Source organism: Heloderma suspectum, chromosome 3 (genome assembly GCF_057233095.1).
Source record: "Heloderma suspectum isolate Gila_16-S chromosome 3, 16-S_ref, whole genome shotgun sequence".
Lineage (NCBI taxonomy): Eukaryota > Metazoa > Chordata > Lepidosauria > Squamata > Helodermatidae > Heloderma > Heloderma suspectum.
In genome coordinates, this window is record NC_139460.1 from 19,983,042 (window position 1) to 20,002,143 (window position 19,102).

Genomic DNA, 19,102 nt, shown 5'->3' on the forward strand with positions numbered 1-19,102 from the left:
ACACATAGACTTATACGCAAGATTGACGGCTCTATTTTGCATATAAGACTGTGGGCACAGCCTGCCGATCACCATTTCTTAAAGAAAATGCGATCGGCACAGAGGCAAACGGGTCCAGGTAAGCATCCCTAAAGCCAGGCTGCTCTGCGGAATACTCGTGGAGCGGAGACACTCCAGAGGATTCCGGGGGGAGAGGAATGGATCGCCCCCCCCGGGGTGGATTCCCCACCGGAATGGAAGGTGGGGAATCTGTACATCCCTACACACAGCTATTAAAATGCAATTTGAATGTTATTACATTTTAAGTTAAAGTCACAGCAAAAATGTATGATGACACTTATCAATGCCTTTTAAACTTATTTTGTGTGTTTAAAAGTGGGGGTTTTTTTCTATTGTGGATCTGTAAATGTCCCTTTCATCTAGCTGAGCTCGAATTAGTCTTGTAACATTCACTGAGGGGGTGGTTGGATGGGGGTGTTATTCAAACATGAAGTAAACAAAAATGAGAGAGAGAGAGAGAGGCAGATTCTTCTCGCCTTAAGGCCTTTGGGGAAGTTGTTTTTGGAGCTAATGCTTAGATGTGATGCTCAAACAGAATGTAAAAAGAAAACTGCTGATAGATTTTTAAAAAACACATTTATGTTTGCAGTCAGGAGTCTCCTGTTTAGAAAATCTACAGTGAAAAATGAATTAATTGGAACGCCCTCAAGACACCGAATCTGCATAAATGTGTTGGTGAAAAAAGTTAATTAGTCACCACAGAATGAGGTCTGCAGGAAGGCATATGTAGGACTTGTCAGAAGTAGATCCCTGAACCATCGCTCCTCCCTCCCTTTAATTACAAGATTACTTAAACTGCATTGTACTATTTACATCTCCTCATTCATTTTACATCTTGTCAAGTGTAATTCAAAAGTTCAGGAAGAGCTCATGGTATACCTCAGGTTCAGAATGTAGGTGGGCGATTGTTTGACTGAATGCACTCTCCAGTGGCAAATCTCCCTTCACATGAATGTGCTGAGACTTGCTTTACCTGATAACCTTTCCTAACTCAGAGGGCCGACTGGCCAACCTCAGTGGGCACTGGGCAGGGCTGGTTCAGAGCCTGGGGCTATTTCCCTGCCCAGGAAGATGCTCCAAATGTAGGGCTGTATGAAACTCACCTTTTCGTGGAATCTTTCGCAGTGGGGGGGGAGGCGCTCCGTCCCTCCCCCTGGAATCCTCGACGGTGGGGAGGCAATCCGGTCTTCCCCCCTGGAATCCTCGACGGCCGGCACTGCTCCGCAGCCAGGCCTCAGAGCAGCCGGCCAGGGCCGTCCACATCCGGATTTCCAGCTGCAGATGGGCTGCTGTGGATGCAAATGGGGGTTTTTTGGGGGAGGGGATTAGCCATGATAGGCTACGTAAGTTATTACATATCCTATCACGGCTGCAAGGATGGCAATGGCGGTGGCAGCAGCCCGGCCACGGCCGGCCAGGAGACCAGCCGCCACCGGAACCGCCGCTGCCAAATCTGCCGCATCCGCCCCAGGTAAGTGCCATCCCGGGGGGATTCCGCCGGGGGGTGGGGGGCAGGAGGCCATTCCGCCATGGGTTCCGGGGGAATCTGACCTCACTGGAATCCGTGGCGGAATTCTCTGCCATCCCTATCCAAATGGGCAGTTAGAACATGAGAACATAAGAAGAGCCCTGCTGGATCAGACAAAGGGTCCATCTAGTCCATCATTCTGTTCACACAGTGGCCAACCAGCTGCCTTTGGGGAAACCATAAGTAATACATGAGTGTAATAGCACTAGCCTACTCATGTTCCCCAGCAACTTACATGGGCATTCTGCCTCTGTTAATGGGGGTAATCAATAGCCATCATGACTAGTAGCCATTGATAACCTTCTCCATGAATTTGTATAATTAAAGCTATCCCAGTTGGTGGCCATCACTACACCTTGTGGTAGCCAATCCCATAATACAACTATGCACTTTGTGAAGAAGTACTTCCTTTTATCTGTCCTGAATCAGCTTCATGGGATGTGACCCCACTAGATTCTTGTATTATGAAAGAGGGAGAAAAATGTCTCCCTATCCACTTTCTCCACACCATGCATAATTTTGGACACCTCTTATACTGTCTTCTTTTATTCTCCTTTTTTTCCCCCCCAAAAAAAACCTAAACAGTCTCTGATGTTGTAGCCTTGCCAGGTGGGCTTATCATAAGGGACAGCTGCATAGAAGGCCAAGGGTTCCCTGTTCAAGGCCTGACATCTGGCCTCATTGATGGACTCCACTTATGAGCTTCCAGGGGAATCTGGTTTGTCACATTTGAAGTCAGAGGGCTGGTCCAGGAGGACCTTTGTTCTGATCCAACTGCAGTTTCTAGTGATTCTCCTCCCCTACACCTATTGGTTGTGCAGTAAAGGGATAATAACACTAACCCTATCTTGCATGGCTGTGTGAAGATTATTCATGCCTGTGGTGCCTTTCGATTGGACACCTAAAATACACGATATAAATGCTAAGTGATGGTAATGCTGTTGATGATGGTTTCAGCTGGAGAGCTTTAAATGCTTACACCAGTAAATCAGTTCTGTCCTTAACCACTCATGAAATGTTTCACCTTGGGAGCTTGGAGTCTTCTGGAATGGATGCAGCTGTTGTGTTCACATATCCTAATCCCAACAGCTCAAGTTTAAGCTCATGAAAACATTGTTTCAGCAAGAGCTGTAATTACCATCTATATTTTTCCCACTGATGAGGACCAGTTTGGTCGAAATGCGTTTGGGACATGGGCATTGTATATTTGTACAGCCTTTTTGATTTGGACATCAGTGTTGCAACTATGTACATATGATGTATTGCTGGACAGCTAATCAGTTGTTTTCAACTTTGTGTGAAATAGCAGTATTTATATTAAAATGTTGTATTTTTTACACACATAATTTTCCTTAAACCTATTTTGTTTGTTGAGCTTTAAATGCTCAACACTGAAACCAATGGGACTAAAAAAAAAAAATGCCTAACTTTGACAATGGTCTTCTCGAAGGAGTAGTTCTACTCAGGAACCTCAATTAACATAGTTTCATGTATTAAGCCAGTATTGGTTTGGGTGCCAGGAAAACAGTAAGGAACTTTCCTTGCCTTTTTGCTTGCCAGGCTTTTAAATGCCTCTTCAAAGCATAAGAACATAAGAACAGCCATGCTGGATCAGACCAAGGGGACATCCAGTCCAGCATTCTGTTCACACAATGGCCAGCCAGCTATCGACCAGGAAACTACAAGTAGGACTCAAGTGCAACAGCACCCTTCTGCCCATGTTCCCCATCAACTGGTGTACAAAGGCATACTGCCTCTGACATTGCAGATAGCATGTAGCCTTCAGGATTAGTAGCCATCGGTAGCCTTCTCCCAGAATTTGTCTAACCCCCTTTTAAAGCCATCCAAATGGGTACCCATCTCTCTGCCCATCTCCGACCTTCCCCAAAACAACCAGAGCCTGACCTATGGGAGGAGGTAGCATCCCCATCACTCCCTGCCCCTTTCTACCCAGCTCAGCCACTTCTGGCCAAGATTGCTGGGACTGCCGCTATGCTGCCTAACTACAGAAGTGACTCAGTGGCAGCCATCCGTGGGCTTTCCCTTACCCTTGGTTCACGGACCTCCATCAGGATGATGGCAGTGGACTCCAGACAAACATGTTACTGCCATGTACAAATTGCCGTATCAAAGCTTTGACTAGCCCGGCACTCTGGTTTCTGAGAGTGGCTGCCAAGATGTCCCTGGGAAGCTCATAAACCAGGAATAGCCACATTGATGATTATTATTGTATACAACAAATAGGCGAATGTAATGTTTTAAGCGAAGGCATAAATAACCACTGGAAATGTTAATGACCACATGCCAGGACTGTTTGGGCACTCTTTTTATTCCCCCTATGCCCCAGTGTGTGAAATAGCCTTATTTTCCTCTAGACATAGCTGGGGACAAGCATTCTGCTTTGATTTTGTCACCATGCAGTTTAATGAAGTGTAAAAGTAATATCGCTGGCTTCGGTGTCACAGTTTCAGTGTAATAGAAGCTGATTGGCTTCATCAGCTTCATCCCTTCTCCTCCTCGCTGACTTTTCCACTTGTATAAATTCGACCTAATTGCCGGCCTTATCTTTAAGCTGCTCCTTAAACGACCTCTTGTTAGGTCTACTGAAGGCTCATGTGTCTTTGTGTTTTCAGCAGGCTCTAAACATCCACACTTGCGCCCAAATGAGAATTGTAATGAATACAAAAAACAACACGGCACTGTGATAAAAGCTTTCATTAACGGATTCCTTAATGGAACCTGCTGCACTTCCTTGATTGCATAATCAACACCTAATGAAATTGTCTTGGTAACAAGAGTGAGGGGGCTGTAGTACATCCTCTCTTGAGACTGGAGTGAAAAGACAATGGCGCTGCTGTGAAGAGGAGGGTATTGATTATTCACAGTTTGAGTCTGATTGCCCTTAAGGGGAGCTAAGCAAGACGATCCTCTCAAAACTTGGCTTAATGGTTTCGTTTTCTTGGAAAGTTACCTATTTTGACTCTCATGTGGGAGATACAAGCACCTCAAGCTGTTCTTGACGTATTCTCAGGAGGGATTTGGCCACTAGCCAAATAGTTCTCAACAGGCTAAAGCGACCATGTTGGTCTGCACGACAGTGTTTTGCAAGTGCTAACACTGGAAAGGGTCTGTGAAATTGGGAAGGGGTGAGAGAAGAGTGGTGTGGCCAGATGCAAAAGAGGACAGGGTTCCTGCACCTTAAATAGTTGTGTCGAACAGGGCTGGGCAGACTTCAGGCTTATGGGGTCTACTTTGTGTTTGTTTTTTTATTAGAACTCTGAGATCTACCATCTGGAGCCAGGTGCAACATAATACCTCAGGTGGCCTAGCATTCACTAAGAATTAAGCAACAGGGTGTCTCTGAGCACATGCTCAGCTCAAGAATCTGTGTCCAGTACTGTAACCAAGCTCACAAGTCCTTTCTCACACAAGGAATGCTTCAAGGAAAACCAGGGGTGGACTTGTGTGTGAAAGGACTTGTGAGTAGGGATGTACGGACTGTGCAAAATCCGCTCCGTCCGTGTTTCGCAGGTTGTCAGGCACCTTTTGTTCCTTCATCCATTCACAGACGGATACAATTTTTTTGTTTCCGTCATGTGAGAAAATACGCAAATAATTACATAACAGGTTTCATAACAATTTACATAATTTCCCTTAGTACATAACATTTAGTGTATTCTCCCCATTCCATTGAACTTGCCTCAGCTGAAACTTGCGCATTTTCCTATGAATAAATATATGTGAATTTTGGGAAAGTAAAAAAATCATCCGAAAGTCCACAGATGTTGCCTGGCCTGAGGGGGTCACTCCGCAGCAGATTCTGCAGGCTGGATTCTTAAAAATCAGAGCTCATTTTAGTCCATCTCAAATTTCTCCAGCATCCCTACTTGTGAGCTTGGTTATGGTAATGGACACAGATTCCTGGGTTGCGCATGTGCTTGGGGGCACCCTGTCATTTAGTTGTTAGCGAATGCCTCTTCTTGTATGTGGACTCACTTCTCCCTTTCATTTGCTGAGGTAAATGTGGTTAGCATTCCCTGTGCGTTGTTCTTGATTATCACCATAATGAACTGCAAAGTAGACTTAGAAGTTGTATCTAGGCTTAGGTTTGCAAGCATTATTTGGAACTAACCGTGATCAGTGCACGTACAATATCAGCCATCCATGGCTAGTTCTGAAAAGGGAAAATGTGTATGGGAGGGGGGGGGAGCACTGAAGTTCAAGGGCAAAGGTGTGTGATTATTGGTGGGGTGACCAAATTCCTATCTGTGGTTAGGAGACAGGGCAGCATTACATCTGTCCCAAGCCTGCGGAAATGGTGGACAAGTAATGAGGAAACTAGATATAGGGGTAAATGTCCTAGAGATGGGGGAGAAATCCTCCACAGACCCCAGTGAGGCCGGATTCAAAAGAATCCGGCCCCCCAGAGTCCGTGGAGGATCGGAAGACTTACCTCCGCCTCCTGTAGAAATCCTTGCCGGCTGGATCCTCCCTGCCGGCCGGCTCCGAAGTGCCAGTGATACGGACGCCAATGCCATATCGCTGGCTGGGCGGATTAACTGCGGCCGCAAATGGTGTCCGGGACGCCATTTGCAGCCGTAAAGGCCTTAGTTTAAAATAAATGCAGCCATTTGCATCCGAGCTTTTAATTAACGCGATAGGCTATGCAAATATTTATTTATTTATTTATTATTAAATTTATTAATCGCCCATCTGGCTGGTCACCCAGTCACGCTGGGCAATGTACAACATACAATAAAACAGTTTAAAACAATAAAATTCTACAATAAAAACATTTTCTAAAATACCCTAACCCACCCCAAATGCGTGCCAGAACAACCACGTTTTTAATGCACGACGGAAGCTCATTAAAGAGGGGGCATGACGGAGTTCCCTAGGGAGGGAGTTCCACAGAGTGGGGGCCACCACAGAAAAGGCCCTCTCCCTCGTCCCCACCAGTCTAGCTGTCCTGGCTTATGGGACAGAGAGAAGGCTATCTGAGGCTGATCTTGTTAAGCGGCCTGTCTGGTGCTTCTGGAGGCGCTCCTTAAGTTAGGCTGGGCCGGAACCATGTAGGGTTTTAAAGGTCAAAACCAACACCTTGAATTTGGCCTGGAAAACAACTGCAACTCCTTCTGCATTGGAGTGATGTGATCTCACTGGCGGCTGCCTTTAATCAGGCGAGCCGCCGCGTTCTGTACCAGCTGCAGTTTCCGAACCATCTTCAAGGGTAACCCCATGTAGAGCGTATTACAGTAGTCTAAACAAGAGGAGACCAGGGCATGTACTACCGATGGGAACACATGGTCGGGAAGGAAGGGGTGCAGCCGCCGTATTAGATGGAGTTGATACAGCGCTGTCAAGCTCACAGCTGACACCTGAGCCTCCATGGACAGCTGGGAGTCCAAAATGACCCCCAGGCTGCGGACCTGGTCTTTCAAGGGTAGCCATACCCCATTCAACACCAGGTCAACATCCCCTAGCCTTCTCTTGTCTCCCACCAAAAGTACCTCGGTCTTGTCAGGGTTCAGCTGCAAATATCTGCAAATTTCTACCCAATGGCGGCCGTATCACTGGCACTTCGGAGCCAGCCGGCAGCTCTGCGGTCTCGCCACGGACCGGAGCTGGCCGGCGAGGATTCCAGGGGGGGAGGGACGGATCGCCTCCCCCTCCCTGCAGACCCTCGCGGATGCCAGGTAAGGGGGTTTCGTACACCCCTAAAATTCCCTAAGGCTACTTTTGGAAGTAGAGATGCTGGCAAAGTTCTCATGAGCCAGACTCGAGCAACTTCACAGACTCATAAAAGGCCACTTCAACTAGCCCTCCAGTCCCCCAAACACCCTCCCCATTCCTTTACCTATCCAAATGGTTGTGGCTACAGCAGGGAGGTCTGTCCCTTCCCTCCTTCTTCTCTGCTGGCCTGGTATGCTCCTTTTGAAAAGCCTGGGCCTGGGGATCAATGGGAAATGCAGCTTTTCCAAGGGCTACTCCAGTTGCAGAAAGCAAAGGACATCAAGTCAATTTCAGCTCCTTTTCTTGACCAAAAGGCACTCTTGGGAACTCAACTTCAGGACTTTGTGGGGCTCCTCACTTGTAGGTAATGTATCAAGATGAAAATGACTGATAGTCATCCAGCAATTGTTATCTCTTTCCACAGGAGGAAATTCGAAAGGGAAGTTTGCCCTTGGCCTGGTTCAAAATGAATGGAAGGTTTATGTCAAGAGACCGCTAGATCGGGAAGAGCAGGACATCTATCTTCTGAACATTACAGCCACTGATGGGCTGTTCGTAACACAGAGCACTGTTGAAGTGATTGTCATGGATGTTAATGACAACAGCCCCATCTGTGATCAGGTTAGTTGGCAGCATTGATTGATTGATCGATTACATTTCTATATCCCATCATCCCATGTAGGGCATTTGAATTCATAGGTTCTCTAGTTTGGCCTTCGCAGGCTTTTCAAATGAACAGTTTTACTATTCATGAGAGGAAATATGTACTGCTGCACTAATAGAAAACAATTAAAGTAGAGGCTATATTTACAGTGTCGTCTTTCAAATCTAGCTGTGCTGTACACTGATGTTTGCTGTATGCTCCTCCTGATTTGAAATAGATGAAAGAGAATGAACCTTAAATCATCATGGTTCACACTATGATCGAGAAGTCGGCACTAAGACCACAACTATACCATCAAGTAAGGTCTTGGATAGTGAATGAAATTGTTTTCATTGCAAAAATTTTCCTCAGTGACAGTCTTTGGTTGTCCCTTCCAGTTTACCGATAACACTGATGTTCCTCCTATTTGTTTTGGAGAACCACAAGTCATCTGTGCTTATAAAACGTTGCAATATCGCTAGCATGTCTTTGCTAAAAGTACCTGTCACTGAGTATTGAGCATTTATTTTATTATTTATTGTACTATATGATTTATTACATTTCAATTCCCAAACCTTAAAACCATCCAATAGTAAATAATAAAACATAACGGAAAAACCTGAGAGAGAGAGAGAGAGAGAATAAAACCAATGTAAAAACCAGCAGCAGAACTAAAAAGCACAAACAGAGTTTGTTTGTATATTAAAAAAAAAAAAAACCTAAAAGGCCTGGGAGAATAAAAACGTCTTCACCTGCTGCCGAAAGGACCATGACATAGGTGCCAATCATTTCAGTTCATGTAGCATTTTGGGAAGAGCAAATTAGGTAGGGTTGCTTAGAACGGCAAACTGAACAAATTTCCCCCCATGTCCTGAGTTACATAAGTGCAAAATTGTAACATAGGCACCATCATATAGACAATAAATTTGCTGAATTCGAACTCTCCCTTGGCTACTGTCAGTTAAAGGTCTTTCATTTCAGGGGTGCTGTTCTGTAGCCCTGAGGACCTCCAAATGCAGTCCCTGTCCCCCACCAGTACTCTCATTCCCCCATCCCTCATGGTGCTCCGCTCACTCTCCCCAGCGCTCCTCACCCCCACACACTAGGGATGGGGGAGAATTTCTCCCTGAAACTTCGGGGGGCCGAGTGCCAACGCATTCGGCCCCCTGAAATTGGTGGGGAAATTCTCCGCCAGCCCCCCGGCCCCCCTGGGATGGGACTTACTGTAGCTGAATGTCCCTCTCGGCGGCGGGTCCCGGTGGCGGTTTGGCAGCGGTTTGCCAGGGGCGGGGGCGGCAGCCGGTCTCCCAACCAGCTGCCACCACCGCCATTGCAAAAAAAAAAAAGTAAAAAAAAAAAACACCCGTGTGATAGGCTACGTAATGATTAAGGTAGCCTATCACGGCTAGATTTCCAAAGTCAGCCGTGATAGGCTACGTAAATCATCATGTAGCCTATCACGGGTGACTTTGAAAAAAAAACACATATGCAAATGGCGGCGGCCCATGGGCGCCGCCATTTGCGTTCCTGATTTGGTCCCGGTAGTCTACGAAAAAATTTATGTAGACTACCCCTGCAGATTCCCCCCGGGATGAGACTTACCTGGGGTGGATGTTCCGGATGGCAGCGGCTCCAGCGGCAGCGGCTGGTCTTCTGACTGGCTACCGCAGCCTCCATTTGTAATCTGGTCTTCTTCTTTTTTACCCAGACGTGATAGGCTACGTAAAGACTTGCATAGCCTATCCCGTCTGGGTAAAAAAAAAAAAAATGGTGTACACAAATGGCGGTGGCTACGGCGGCCGCCATTTGCATTCCTTATTTTTCGCTGTTTTAGTCTACATAAATATTTATGTAGACTAAAACAGCGAAAAATAAGGAACGCAAATGGCGGCCACTGTAGCTGCCACCATTAGCGTACGCCATTTGCGTACGCTGCAGGCGGAGCCGGCCAGTGGCTCCACGGAATCCCCGTGGAATGGAGCCGGCTGGGCACGACTCCGGGGGGAGGGACGGAGCGCCTCTCACCCCGTCAAGGATTCTGGGGGGAGGACGGAGCGCCTCCCCCCCCGCGAAGCAGATCCGCGAAACGGTAAGTGACATTCGTACATCCCTCCATTGTACACATCCGAGCTCCATTGTCACCTTCCACTACATGTGTGAAGGTTGAAAGTGAAGTCAGTAGGAGCAATCCCTCTTCTCCTCTCCGTGCATTCAGCCTTCCTGGGCTTGAAGATTAGAATAGGGCTTCAGTGTTGACATAGCTGTAGCTGATGTTATTTACATATTCGCTTCCTTTTTCCCCGGGTGCTCCCTAATTTTAGAACTGGAATGCTTCAGTTGGTATTCTCTTCCCTTGGGCTTGCAAGTTTAGCACTGAGATTGCCTAAGGATAACTGGGAGCAGTGAAAGACATTCTGTTTCTAAGACATGCATGTCTTTCGTTTCACAATTGCTGCTGCTGCTGTCGTTAAAATTAAAATTTCTTGGACATCATCCTCAAAAAGAAAAGAAAAAGAAGACTCAAGGCAACATACAACAAAAATTAAAATATACAAAAATTTAAAACAGCTAAAAATTAACAATAAAATACCACTCATAAAACAACTAAAGAAGCCCATCATATGCCATCAAATGGCTGGGAATAGAGGAAAGATGACAACATTACATTCTGACATTTTGGATTTTGATCCTCAGGTTACATATATGGCGTTATTTCCCGAGGATATTCCCCCAAACAAGGTCATCCTTAAAACTGGCGCCAAAGATGCAGACATTGGATCCAACGGTGAAATTCGCTATTCACTCTACGGCTCTGGGAACAACAAGTTTTTCTTAGATCCAGAAAGTGGTAAGAGAACAAGAATTCTCATCTATGGTATTTATGGTTTTCATGTGATCCACAGCAGTTTCAAGTTGGATTATTGCTGTGTCATAGAAATGAGATGTATGAAAGAGTAGGGATGTATGGATTCCCCACTGTCAGTTCCAGTAGAGAATCCATGGGGGGGGAGGCGATCCATTCCTCCCCCCCCCCGGAATCCTCCAGAGCAGCGTGGCTTGGGGGCCACTTACCTTGCTGCCTGCCAGCCAGAGCCATTCACCTCCTCCCTGCCGATCGCCATTTCTGATAAAAAAAGGCGATCAGCAGGATGTGCCCATAAACTTACACGCCAATCCAGCCATGAATCTTGCATATAAGTGTGTGTGTCCATAGGCTTATATGTAAGATTCACGGCTCTATTATGCGTATAAGTCTATGGGCACATCCTGCTGATTGCCATTTAAAAAAAAGAAGACGAAAGAAATGGCGATCGGCAGGGAGGAGGCGAACAGCTCTGGCCAGCAAGAAGCAGCTGAATGCTGTTCCACCTCCAATCCGCCTGGAGCGGAGGTAAGTGGTACCGATCCACTGCAAATTCCTGAGGCCGGATTCAAAAGAATCTGGCCTCATTTGAATCGCAGCGGATTTCTCCAACAGCCCTATGAAAGAGGTTGAGTGAATTGTGGTAGCATATAGCTGCTGCTGCTTCTTTTTTTCCTGAAGAAACAAAGGCTTGGGAACGGCTCTTTTCAAAGGCAGTATTCTCCATGCTCCTTCATTAAATAGAAGGAAAACTGACATAACCATTACAGGGGGCAAAGGAAAGAGAAGAAGTAATAGTTTACTCCACAATGAAACTGCAGAGTAAACAGTAAAGAGGTGAATTCATTTACAACTAAAGTGAATGTGTATTTAACTGATGCATCCCAGTGGTGGGCGGAACCAAAGGCAAAAGGGGGGAGGCCAAAATGCCAGCATATTTTGTCTTAAAGCTCTTACTTCCAGTAAGTAAGCCTTAGGAAAGGCATTTCAGCCTTTTAGGATGAGGAAAAACTACAAAAGAGGCAGGAACTGTGGTTAGGGGAAAGGAGATGGGGCTAGGGGAAGGGGCATGGCCACCTGGGGAACCCTGAAGGACTGGATTGGAACCCTAGGAGGGCCAGGGTGGAGAACCCTCGGCCTGAGTTTCTCCACCCCTGTTCTATATCAATCCCCAGTTATAACAACTGATCTCAGGGTCCCCAGGCTAGAAAACACCCTTTCCGTGTCTAGTTCTGTGTACAAAAGCAACAACCTGACAAATAGGGATGGGAATCCGGCAGACCCCCCCCGCCCGCACCCCTGAGCCCCGCTTGCCAAGCCCCTGCCCCTGTTCGCTCCCTGCCTGCGCTCGGTGAGCAGCCCACACTCACCTCGGCGGCCTCGTCAAGCTCCGTGGTAAGATGGCAATCGCAATTTTTGCAAATGCGCATATTTGCGTATGCGCGAAAATACACATTTTCACAGAAATGCGCATTTTGCACATACACAAAATGTGCATTTTCACATATGCAAATGTGCATATTTTTGTGATCGCCATTTTATTTTTCAAAAAATGGTGGCTGCAGAGCCCGACGAGGCTGCCGGGTTGAGTGCAGGCTGCCCACTGAGCACGGAAGGGGCTTGAGTGCGGCCCAGGGACTGGCAAGCAGGGGCAGGAGCCTGGACAGGGGTGGGTTCTCACATCCCTACTGCCAAACCTGGCCCTGATGGTAGAGAGGGTTATCTCAGTGAACATGTCAGTCAATGGGTACAAACCTTTATGACTACATGTTACCTCCAGGCTCAGAGGCAGTATGCTTCTGAGCACCAGTTGTTGCCCTGCGATCCTACTTGGGCCTTCTCAAAAGGCAGCTGGTCATCCAGTGTGGGCAAAAAGATGCTCAGTTAGATAGGCCCTTGGTCCTATCCACCAGGGCTCTTCTTTTGTTATTATGAATGCAATATCAACAGGTCATCAGACACTCAGAATGCCACCATACAGGTCTGATGTGCTGCATTTGGCTCAATGGATCAAAAGTTGTTGATGGCACAATTCTGGCGAAATTCACATGTTGCACAGGAACTGAGGAAGGATGAGAAAAATCCAGTTATTTCAATGAAATTTAGTGATTGTGTGCTAACTGTTGGGCTACCGTGCATTAAACGAGAACTTCACATGATTCAACCTTTTATAGAATAACATCAGCATGTACTATGCTTAAGGAAATGTTTGTAGATAAATGATACGTCTGTATCAATAAATACTGGCTTGGGAACATGAGTGGAAGGAAGCTTGTGGAAGAAGTTTTTGCTGCCCCCGCCCCCCTACTTGCAGTCCTCTCCACCTCTCAAAAAAAAGCTACTCAGGACAGCGTGGGATGGGGTGCAGGAGGCTACAGTGGGAAAGAGGGATTGCCTAAAATTGAAGCAAGTAGGGTCATAGGGGACTGCAGCGGGCTCAGAACGCATGGGGACTTACCTTTCCATGAGCTTCTTTCTGCTCGGTTCTCAGGATCCAAGCCACTTAAATGAAATTGCATTGCATTGCAATAACAAAATTATAGTACTAACAGTAAGACAACCAGTAAAGTTGCATTTCTTTATATTTTTGCCCCTTTTCCATGTAATACATTGTAGGGGAACTCAAAACCTTAGCTGTATTAGACCGCGAGAAGATTCCGGTGTACAACCTGATAGCAAGGGCAACAGATGGGGGAGGCAGGTTCTGTCAGTCAGAAATCCATCTCATTCTGGAAGATGTCAATGATAATCCACCGGTGTTTTCCTCTGACCACTACACCGCATGTGTCTATGAGAACACTGCCACTAAAGCTTTGCTGACAAGAGTCCAAGCCAACGATCCTGATGTAGGTAAGTGGAGATGACTGCAAAGGATACTAATCACCAACATTTCATAGGTAGGTGGAACTTGGCAAGGTCTGGGGGTTTTTTAATCTTCGTTTTTCTAGTAATGTCTCTGTTCTTCCCTAAATACTGGTGCTAAAAGAATCATGAAACACAACACTTGGAATTTGAATTCTCAGTGATTGGATTTGAACAAAACATTTTCAAATACAAATGGGGATTCACTTTTGGAAATCTTAGCTTTCATGATGACTTTGCAAAATTCTTTGCAAAGCAAAATTCAAAACTGCAAAGTTCAGCCGAGACTCCTATTTTGCAGTCTTAACATTCAGCCCAACAGCAATGTGTTGTTTAAATATTTTGAATTTCATGTGAATTTTAAAATTTAGATCTCAAATTCAGAATGTCTAGCATTTTTGAATAAAAAATGTAAAATTTATGCAAAAAAATTTATTTCAGCTTTCCTCAGCCCCCGCCCCCTATAGTTCCCTCTTGTTGTGATGCCACAGGATATTTGGATGTCAAAAGTAAGTGAGTACGGCAATGAGGGAGAAAAGCCTAGAGTCAGCAGCTGTTATGGTAATGGTTAGTACTACAGATATCAGTTGCAGCTTTCATTCCATAACTTTTGACCTGCAGACCTGCAATTCTCCATGCTGATTAGCTATTAAGGTCAAGCCCTAGTCACGTAAGATGCTAGTAATGAAACATGACAGTATTGATATGAGGATATTAAAAAAGAGATCTCTTGATTCACCAGTCATACAGCTATAAATCTTTCCATACCAAAGATGTGAAGCCATCATACACTCTTACTGTTTGCAAACATGCCCTGTACTTAGTTTTATTATCTGCTTTAAAGGTTCATTTTTATTACAGAGCAGCAGAAACGGGGAAGAGGGAGGAGGGCACGGACAGCTTCTAATGCTTAGTTTGGAAAATTTCATGGATTTTTTGAAAGCCTGAAGCAGAGAGATCATGGCATATAAAAACGTTTTGCACTCCATTGCGAGTGTTTATCTTTCCAAAACTACATAAACATAACAGCTGATCCTGTTTCAGCTCAGACCAGCCCTTCACATCAGTAGCTTATCATGTGAGTTAGCATCCATGCCATTTGTCTCCTTGGTGGCAAACTAACCACCACCATCAATTAAGGATGTCATGGGCGCCCAACTAGGTCTGGGAGTCTGTTGCACCACACCGACTGCAATCCCAGGACCGGGCCCACCAAGCCCCTGTCCTTGCTCACAACTGCTCGTGCCCTGTCAGACTCACCATGACCCCGTCCAGCGAGTGGCTGCCATTTTGCCACCTTTTTTTTCTGCATAAAAAAGGGAGTGTAAAAAAATTGGTGGGCACTCGCCGGACAGCATTGAGTGCAGACGACTTGCCAAGCTCACGCAGGCTCGAGCATGGGTCCAGGAGGGGCGAACGGGGGCAGCGTTTCAGCAAGCACCCACAGAACCTGAGCTGGGATGTGTTTACACATCCCTAGCATCAATCGTGAAATAATCCTGTTTCCCAGCCTAATCTATGCAGGGTCATTGATGAGTAGAGATGGCTAGATAGGGTGGGGGAAGCACAAAGAACTCTGTGTGAGAGGGATAGATCTGTCCAAGCTCTGTGGTTATATGTGAGTGAGGAGGGGAGTGTATGAGTTACGTTGGCCCATGTGCAAGATTGTACCTTTGCTTTGTATTTGGCTAATATGAGAAATCTAGTGATGTACGAAAGTCACTTACCTGGTCCTGCAGCTTGCTTCGGGGTGGGGGGGAGGCGCTTCGGTTCTCCCCCCGAAATTCAGGCCGGGGCGGGAGGCGCCCCGCCTTGCCCGTCCAAAATTCAGACCAGGGACAAGCGCCCCGTCTCCCCGGCCGCGAAATACAAAGTGGAAAAAAAAAACCACCCGTGATAGGCTACGTAACGATTTACGCAGCCTATCACGGCTAGATTTCCAAAGTCAGCCGTGATAGGCTACGTAAATCGTTATGTAGCCTATCATGGGTGACTTTGAAAAAAAAAAGCACGTACGCAAATGGCGGCGCCCATGGGCACTGCCATTTGCGTTTCTTATTTGGGCCCAGGTAGTCTACGTAAAGATTTACGTAGACTACGGCGAAAATAAGGGCAATGCTATTTTTTTTCAAAGTCACCCGTGATAGGCTACATAACGATTAACGTAGCCTATCACGGCTGACTTTGGAAATCTAGCCGTGATAGGCTACGTTAATTGTTACGTAGCCTATCACGGGTGTTTTGTTTTGTTTTTTACTTTATTTTGTAATGGCGGTGGTGGCAGCCGGTCGGAAGACCGGACGCCGCCCCCGCTGAAACGCCGCCGAAACGCCGCCGGGACCCACCGCCGGGAGGGACATTCGCAGGAGGTAAGTCCCATCCTGGGGGGGGCGGGGGGCGGAGAATTTCACTGCCAATTTCGGAGAGCCGAATGCGTTGGCATTCGGCGTCCCCGAGATTCGGGGAGAAATTCTCCGCCATCCCTAGAGAAATCCCACTGCATTCATGGCCTAGTTCTCACTAAAATACTAAACCTGTGTCGACAATATACCACTTCAGATTGAAGAGCCTTGGAAGTCCTCCAATCCTCTGGAGCAGATGTGGGCAGGTGTGGCTACAGAGAAGAGTGGGAATTGCTGAAAATCATTCTGCTTATGGAAGGCTTCCATCAGCAGAGGGAGGTAGTTGGATTCCACCATTTCAGATTGGTGACCACTAGACACAGGACCTTCTCACCAGTGGCCTCATATCTGTGTGTGTTCCTCCCAAGGGATATATGCTTGGTTCCATCAGTACTGGTTTTTTAATGGCCCTTGAAAAGTGCTTTTAATCAAAGTGCTGAGCTAGATTTTTCAACTATTTAAAATTTATCATCATCATCATCATCATTACAATGACTTACACTGCTGCTAATTAGGGATGTACGAAACTGACTTACCTTCTCACGAAATTGATTCGTGGGGGGGGAGGCGCTCCGTCCCTCCCCCCGAAATTCTGGCCGGGGGGGGAGGCGCTCCATCCCTCCCCCCCCGAATCCTGGCTGGCCGGGTGCGCAAATGGCGGTGGACGTAGCCGCCATTTATGTTTACGTAGCCTATCATGGCTGAGTAAAAAAAAAAACCGCGCGTACGCAAAGATTTGCGTAAGATTTATGTAGATTTACGTAAATCTAGGTAAAGATTTACGTAGCCTATCACGGTGTTTTTTAAAATTTAGCTGTGATAGGCTACGTAAATCTTTACGTAGCCTATCACTTTTTTTGTTTTTTAAACTTGGAGATGGCGGTGGCGGCAGCCGGTCAGAAGACTAGGGATGGCGGAGAATTTCTCCCCGAAACTTCGGGGGGCTGAGCGCCAACGTGTTCGGCCCCCCGAACAAGTTTCGGGGAGAAATCCTCCGCCCCCCCCGCCCCCCCCCGGGACGGGACTTACCTTCCCTGAATGTCCCTCCCGGCGGCGGGTCCGGCTGGCGGTTCATCGGGTGTTTGAGCGGGGCGGGAGCGGCAGCAGGTCTTTCGACCGGCTGCCGCCCCCGCCACTGCAATAAAAGAAAAAAAAAAAACGCCCCCTGATAGGCTACGTGACGATTCACGTAGCCTATCACGGCTAGATTTGCAAAGTCAGCCGTGATAGGCTACGTGAATCGTCACGTAGCCTATCATGGGTGACTTAAAAAAAAAAGTGTGTACGGATAATGGCGGCCCCCATAGGGAGCCGCCATTCCCGTTCCTTATTTGGTCGCTGTAGTCTACGTAAATGTTTACGTAGACTACGGCGAAAATAAGGGCAACGCAAATAGCCTTATTTTCGCCGTAGTCTACGTAAACATTTACGTAGACTACAGCAACTAAATAAGGAACGCGAATGGCGGCTCCCTATGGGGGCCGCCATTCACGTACGCACTTTTTTTTTTAAAGTCACCCGTGATAGGCTACGTGACGATTCACGTAGCCTATCACGGCTGACTTTGCAAATCTAGCCGTGATAGGCTACGTGAATCGTCACGTAGCCTATCAGGGGGCTTTTTTTTTTTTTTTTTTACTTCCGCGTTCGCAGCCGGGCGAGGCGAGGCGCCTCCTCCCCGGCCTGAATTTCGGCCGGGCGAGGCGGGAAGCCTCCTCCCCGGCCTGAATTTCGGCCGGGCGAGGCGGGAAGCCTCCCCCCCCTGGCCTGAACTGCGCGGGGGGAGCAGCGAAGCGCTCCCCCCCACCGCGAACAAGCTGCGAGAAAAGGTAAGTGACTTTCGTCCACCCCTACGGAAGACCGGCCGCCGCAGCCACCGCTGCCGAATCGCCGCCGGAGCCGCCACCACCAAGAGGATTCGCCCAAGATAAGTCCCGTCCCGGGGGGGGCGGGGGGGCAGACCGTTTCGCCACTGATTTCGGGGGGTCGAATTCACTGGCATTCGGCCTCCCTGAGATTCGTGGCGAAATTCTCTGACATCCCTACTGCTGTTCTTAAATTGTCTTTCACCATTTTTAAAATTAGTTTTAAAGGAGTATTGTGCTGGATGTTGGAAGTGAAATATTTGAAGCTGGTATTTTAATGATTAATTTTATTGGGATGCGATATTGTAGTTTTATGGGTTTTGTTCATTGTTTTGTATATGAGCCACCCTAGGAGGGCCTTTGACCTAAAAGGCAGCATAGAATGCAATCAACAATAACAAAAAATCACTGCACCGAGAAAACATGTCAATGCAAGTGGAAGGCGTTCTAGACTAGCATAGTAGTTTTCTTTAAGCAGGAAATTTTTTGTATGGAGAAGCATTCAGTCCTTCCAGCCTGCACCATCCCTTTGAAATTGTACAATCCAGGCATAGGTGTATCACCTCAGTGAGAAGTGGACTCACAATTGAGCTATAAAGGAATGCTCAGTTCTACCATTGTGAGTTTAGCAGGATGGGTAAAGGTGTGAGGGGGTAACCAGTCTGGGTTAAATCCTCTTTAAGAATTGCTTTCTTGGATGAGAAGTTCTATCTGTCTGGCATTTAGTCTCCAATAGCGGCCAATTCCCCTTCATGGATCACTGCCTTGTTGTGGCGAAGGGGCTTGCGTAACTCAGTGAAGCCATAAGCTATGCTGTGCAGGGCCCCCCAAGACGGACAGGTCATGGCAGAGAGTTCTGACAAAATGTGGTCCACTGGAGAAGGAAATGGCAACCCACTCCAGTATTCTTGCCAAGAAAACCCCATGGAACGTGTCACAAGGCTAAAAGAGATGATGCCGGAAGATGAGCCCCTCAGGTCGGAAGGTGTCCAATATACTACTGGGGAAGAGCAGAGGGTATTTCCAAGTAGCACCTGAAAGAGTGAAGCGGCTGGGCCAAAGCCGAAAGGACACTCAGCTGTGGATGTGTCTGGTGGTGAAAAGAAAATCCGATGCTGTAAAGAACAATATTGTTTAGGAACCTGG

At 47.0% G+C, this 19,102-nt stretch overlaps 1 protein-coding gene across 1 annotated transcript in view; it reads left to right on the plus strand.

Moving 5' to 3' along the window:
* FAT3 (FAT atypical cadherin 3) overlaps window positions 1–19,102 on the plus strand; it is a 198,911-nt gene that overhangs the window by 68,091 nt on the left and 111,718 nt on the right. Inside the window, exons 11-13 of the mRNA XM_084845398.1 lie at window positions 7,746–7,942; window positions 10,659–10,812; window positions 13,444–13,677. Coding sequence (XP_084701524.1) covers window positions 7,746–7,942; window positions 10,659–10,812; window positions 13,444–13,677 — 585 coding nt within the window. The remainder of the gene's footprint in view (window positions 1–7,745; window positions 7,943–10,658; window positions 10,813–13,443; window positions 13,678–19,102) is intronic.